This window comes from Rhineura floridana, chromosome 1, assembly GCF_030035675.1.
Source record: "Rhineura floridana isolate rRhiFlo1 chromosome 1, rRhiFlo1.hap2, whole genome shotgun sequence".
Classification (NCBI taxonomy): Eukaryota; Metazoa; Chordata; class Lepidosauria; order Squamata; family Rhineuridae; genus Rhineura; species Rhineura floridana.
The window spans coordinates 220,924,316-220,930,528 of record NC_084480.1 but is presented as its reverse complement, the minus strand read 5'-3'; the positions used below and the strand labels follow the sequence as shown (position 1 = coordinate 220,930,528).

The window sequence follows — 6,213 nt, the reverse complement described above, 5'->3', positions numbered from 1 at the left end:
TCTTATATACTGGTGATGCTAAAGCAGGAAAAACAAACCTCCAGCCCACAGGTCTCAATAGGCCTACCAGGCCTACCCATTTGGCCTGCCTGGCCATTTTAGTCAAGCCACGGCTGCCTACCAATCACCTGACATCATATATGAGCAGAGATACTTCATAAGCTCTATGTGCAGTAGTTCTGATGATCAGCTGATTGGTGGAACTTCAGAAGTGCTGCACACTTCCATCAGTGAGACTTCAAAGCAGATTACAGCACTCTTCCAAGCCCCTTGCACAGCACTTTGAAGTTCCAATGATCAGCTGATTGTCTATGCTTCAAAGTGCAGTGCTCATTATGATGTCAGGTTTTTGCCATATGGGTGGTCCAGCACACCCATCAAATTTGGCCCACATAGAATGTGGGAGATAAGATCTAGTTCCCCACCAAAGTGTTTTAACATGCCTCCATTTGTCTTGAGATAAGTGTTTGGTTTTTCTCTGTGTGCGTATGCATGCAAACACACACAGGGGAAAAGAAATGGAAAATTGTACTTCATGACATCACCTTGATTAGTGCTGTGACCCCTAGGGTGGTAAAAGACTTTCAGAGTATGATTCTTTTGATGATTACGTAATACAAAATCTTTAGGGAGGACAGGCTGCTTCTGAGCTCTAATCTATGGTCATTTGGCCCTGCCCCCAGAATGGCTATCTTGCTTTCTTCCTCTTCTGAAAAAGAGTAATTAAATGACTGAATGTTTGTAGCTGCAAGTGTACTTTAAGCAGTATTGTTGTACTAGTTTAGAATGATGTTTGCTGCTTTGGGTTTCCTTTTGAAGGTAAAACAGAAGTAAAAATAACACTGAAATGGAATGCTGTAAGTTTTATGGGCATCTGCCACTAGATTTCACCTAAGTACAGCCCTCTTCAGGTGTTACAAATGGGGGAAAGTAAACACGTGGGGGGGAGTGGAAATGAGTGTGTTTGCTCCCCTCATTGTTGCCATTTCTATCACCCCAAATCATGGAAGGTGACTGTCTGAAGTGGGGAGCCTTCTAAACTCATGGAGACTTCCCACACATTTTAAAACCTCTATTTGTAATGCCTCAAGAGGGCTAATGACAAAGAAACTGCTGCTGCAGCCTGAGTAACTTCCCAGGAGAGGTCAGTAGGAGAAACTGTATTCTTAATAGTCCTTTAAAAAAGTTTCTGTGATTGATACTTTTGATCTTGAAGTACTTGTTACACAACAGTGAGACTTATCAAAAGCATTTTGCATAGGTATGGGGGCCTCTAAAATTTATCATCGGTGAACAGATGACATCACTCAGCATCTGGTATTTGTACTGCCTCCATCCCCTGCCCCTGCAACAATTAATGCTTTTGACCATCAAACTCTCATTGACTTGGTATAGGTAATAAACTGCATCTAGTTTCCTCCCAATCACATATACATACCCTTCCAGCTGTATCATCCATTCATAGTCTGAACAGTAAAGTATTTGGCAGCTACCTAAAATCCCCACTCCTACACACTAAAGGAGCAGGGAACCTGTAGCCCTCCTTATTTTGCTGGACTCCAACTCACATCAGCCCAGTCAGCAGAGCCATTGGTCAATGATGATGGGAGTTATAGGCCAATAACAGAGACCTACAGAATCCTGATATCTGCTCTAAAGTCTGCACCTTCTTCCAAAGACGCCAAAGGTGTTATTATTCAAATAGTTTTGGTGACCAGAATCCATGTTTGGAATGATGGTGGTATTTTTCTAATTAAGAAATAGGAAAACTTATACATAATGTTATTCCAAGCACAAGAATGAAAGGCTTTTTATTAAACCCCCAAATGTTTTGGTTCCTGTATAATACAAAATAAGGATGTGGGAGGTATAGGATATAATTTATATAAAGAAAGTTCATTTGTTTAGAAATGCTTTAATATACAATACTACACAGTAAAAAACAAAGAAAATGACAAAGCTAAAAGTAGAAAAATACATTGTAAAACAATTATATTTTTTCCTAGACATTTCATGAATATATTCAACATTTGTTTCTATTAAACCATTGTAACAACTTGTGGCATTTTATGGAACAGAAAAGCAGAGCTAGGAGCAAAACTGTTTCTTCTGGAATAGCCTATTATTAATTTACTTTATAGCTAATCATGATCTGACAATCTAAGATACCCTTTACTTGAAACGCTTGATATGATGTTGAATTACAGCATTTTAGACTCCCAGGAGAAAAAAAAGTTTTAACAATCTAGATTAGGAAACAATCAAGATGTACCAAGAGGGACCACCTTTCATTATTAAAGACTCTGAGGATTCAAGTTAATTCTAAATGGTACGACAAATTTAGGTTGCAATCCCAGCTGTGTCTACTCAGAAGTAAGTCCTATTAAATTCAGTGGGACTCACTCCCAGATAAGCGGGTTTAGGATTGCAGCCTTAGATTAGTTTCTCAGGGTGCCTTAGAATGCAGCCTAAGCAAATTTATTATTTATTTAAAATTCAGTACTGTTAACCATGATGAGAAAATGAAACCAATAGTTGCTAAAATGGGAATATTTGTCTAATAAATATTGTAGCAATAAAAAGAGAATGCACATTACACCTCCTGATGGCGCATTAACTAAACCAGCCTCCATGTTGCCTGTTTTTTTTCACATCATACAAAAAAAATTAAGTACTACCAGTCACCAGCAGGTGGTGCTGATAAAAAAAAATTATGGCAACAATATTGATGTCTATCCCACTTTAAAAATATATATAAAGCAAAATCATTTGGTCAAAGTTTTGTTCCAAAATTAAAAAAGTAAATGCAGCATTCTCTCAATGCTATTTCCAGGATAGAAGGTTGTTCCTTTAGATAGCCCTCTCCAGATTCAGGTGCAATAATCAGTTTCCTGTGTAAAACTAAAAAGCAGCATAAAGGTAGAAAGTCAAATCTCAAATATTGAAACACACTGTGTTGTATCCAACAGTAAGGCAAGGCTTCTGTCAGCAGACTAGGGGGGTAAGCATTTTTTTTGTAATTCCCCTTTACTAAATCTGCTCCAGAGAGCTGGGGGCCTTCCAGAAAAGATCTGGAGGGGTCGTGTAGGGGGTAACTGCTTCCCTGTTCTGGGGACAGAAGCCTTACTGTCAGCTGAGTGGCACTGCTAGACACAAACCCATTTAATAGCGTTAGTCCTCCAAGACTAATTTATGAATGCCCATTTCACATTTACCTGTGTTTGTTGTTAGTAATCACCAAAATATATACCATTTACATGTATGTATGCAGAGTACAATCATACATGCAGTAGATACATAGTTTCAAAGATAGCATTTTCTGTAACCTAGCCAGAGGATTTTTTATTTGTATTTTTGGAATGCAGTACTCCTTTCTTTCCCTTATTCTGAACCTGGGAGCAAAAAACATATTTACACTTTTTCATGGGTTGCAATAGGAGACATTTTTATGTCTAATCCTGAAAACCACCATTCCCGGAAAGTAACATGTTTTTCACACATCCGCAGGTCTATGAGAATTAAGATTCTCTCTCTCTCTCTCTCTTCGGGATGCGTACAGATTTGTTCCAGTTGGCACTTCAGACTAGAAACACACATGTATTCAGAAACACCCACTAAAGTGTTATCACTGTTCCATCCTCCTCAATACCTCCTTTGGGAATAACCAAGCTATGACGAGGATCTGTTTTTAAGGAACTTAGAATTTTGTGAATATTGCCATTGCTTTCTCGTCTCAAGCTGTTGTTGAGTACCAGGTCCCTCTGTAGTCTTTGGCTCAGACTGCTGCCATTAATTCGGGAAAGGCTACCAGAAGGAAGGCTGTGTGATTTTGGGATGGGCTGTGGCTCCAGACAGCCCTCTATTACAATGTCAGCATCCTCATCACTCTCCATTTCATCAGGGTGGAAGTTCTGCAGGACGTGAGAAGAAGGCAAACTGTGGTGACTTGCAGTGCTGTCTGTAGACTGACCAGAGCTCCCAGATGTTCGACTGCTTCTAATAATATTGTTCCTTTGGTTTGCTGGCTTGACAGTGATGATAAGATTATGGCTGTTGGCGATCATCATGTCCGTTACCTGGTCAAGAGTTTTTCCTGCCACTTCTATGCCATTCACTTCCAGGACTTCATCATTGACAGCCAGCAAGCCTGTACTCTCTGCTAAACCACCAGGAACCATCCGTGAGATGAAAATGCCAGGTACCTTTTCCAGCCCATGAGGAGTTACTCGTACACTGGTCCCATCACGAATGTAGAATCCAAGTGGCTTCTCGCACCCATGTCGATACAATCTCACTCTCCTATGAGTTTCAGGTAGAATGTCCACATCAATGATGGAAGACACTGGTCTAAAGTCCTGAGGCATGCTGATATTAACGTGGGGGCGTCTGCGAAGATTGTCATTCCGGAGGGTCACCAAAGCTTTCTTTTTCCTGTTTAAGGTGTTTGAACCAAAGTTACCATAATCTGCTTCATCTGGGAAGAGAGGAGAGGAAACGTTAGTTTCACAAGCCACTGATTTATAGGATCTTTCCAACAAGCAATGGAGCTTTATGTCCAGCTTTTATGAAATGTAGATATTTACTCATGCTGCAAACTGTTCTTGCTTTGAACGCCTTCCTCCTCCCTGCCAGTTTCACTTAGATCAGGAATAACCCTCTAGATGTTGTTGGACTCCAGCTCCCATCAGCCCTAGCCAACATAGTCAACAGTCAGGAATATGGGAGTTGTAGTCCAACAACATCTGGAGGGCAACAGGCACCCCATCCTTGATTTAGATAGTGAATGAGCTTGCCAATCAAAGGCCATTGCTACCAACAAATCATATTTGCCTCTGAAGAAATGTCTAGAACAGAGCTTGACAAGTAGACTGATCGGCAGAAGTAGTCAGGGGTGAATATGAGGCCAGGGGCCGCTGATAGCATACTTGTTGCTTGCCAGTTTGCCTACAATGTATGAATTTTCAGATTGTATCAGACCACTGGTGTCTCTAACCTAGCATTCCATTTCTGAGAGTACCCATCACCATATGCTTCAAACAAGCACATAGCTATCAAAGGACAACTAAGGAGCAATCCACATTGTGTACTCACTTTCTTCTCCTAGTGGATGTATTTCCTAATGATCTTGGCTATTACTTATGATCCTAATGATAATTTCATTGTGTAACTTAAAATATATAGACTATCATCATTGCAAATTCAGTAATAGAAACAATAGTATGAATTTACTAAATCACACATGCTAGAGTTGCTGTGTATTCTAAGGCAAGGGTGAATAACCTTTTTTGGGCTGAGGGCCCATCATCAGCTCTCCGGGGGTCAAAACACAAAAGTGAGCAAGGTCAGTTTTTTAAAAAAATGGAACATTTTTGGATCTTGGAGATCACAAAAACCTACTGGTATCACAGAATCTCAATAGGGGATCTGTGGGAGTGGTCATATATAATATTTTTTCAAAAATGGACAAATTTGGGGAGATCCTGGGAGGGCAACACATTTTAGGCATCATGGCATCACAGTGGGAAACTCATAGAAACAGTAAAAAATAGAATGACAAATTCTGGAGGGCTCTGGAAGGGCACAAAAACCCTCTAGGGGGGCTGTGTGTGGCCCATGGCCAGCGGTTAGCAACACCTGTTCTAAGGTGTACATCTAAAAACAAGCAGAGTTTCAAATGTGTGTGCTGACTACATGTATCAGGGTAGGCTCTGGCACGCTGCTGCTTGTAAAAATGGGTGAAGACCTGCGCTGTTATGCAATGCATAACACATGAAACAGCTGTTGCTGTATTACCTGTATGTCAACAGTCATTCCAGAAAAGAATATTTTACAAATTTTCATACCAGGTTATGTTGGAAATACAGTAATACTAAAATTTGCAAGACAGAAGTTTCCAAAAATAAGTTAAATAGTCTCAGTTTAGAGACTAATACAGCAATTACTCTGCAAGGACATTATAAATGAGCATATATTATTAGTTCCATTTTGCATACTCCTTTCTCAAGCAGACCCAAACATGCAATATATAAAAACAAAGAGAAGGAAGTTATTTATCCATACAATTTACAAAAGATATTTTTGTGAGGTGTCAGGATCTATACTGAGCAAAGCGACTGCCAGGCCTTTGGGAGGGGCTGAAGAGTGCGATGAGCCATTTAGCTGTGATTGTTCATAGCCTGTTTTAATATTTTACTTGATTTTCTTTATTTTAAT

General features: G+C 39.9%; 1 protein-coding gene across 1 annotated transcript in view; it reads right to left on the bottom strand.

The window, feature by feature from the left end:
- Positions 1-1,849: 1,849 nt before the first annotated feature.
- PARD6G (par-6 family cell polarity regulator gamma) overlaps positions 1,850-6,213 on the bottom strand; it is a 121,654-nt gene continuing 117,290 nt past the window's right edge. Inside the window, exon 3 of the mRNA XM_061593603.1 lies at positions 1,850-4,474. Coding sequence (XP_061449587.1) covers positions 3,615-4,474 — 860 coding nt within the window. The 3' untranslated portion in view covers positions 1,850-3,614. The remainder of the gene's footprint in view (positions 4,475-6,213) is intronic.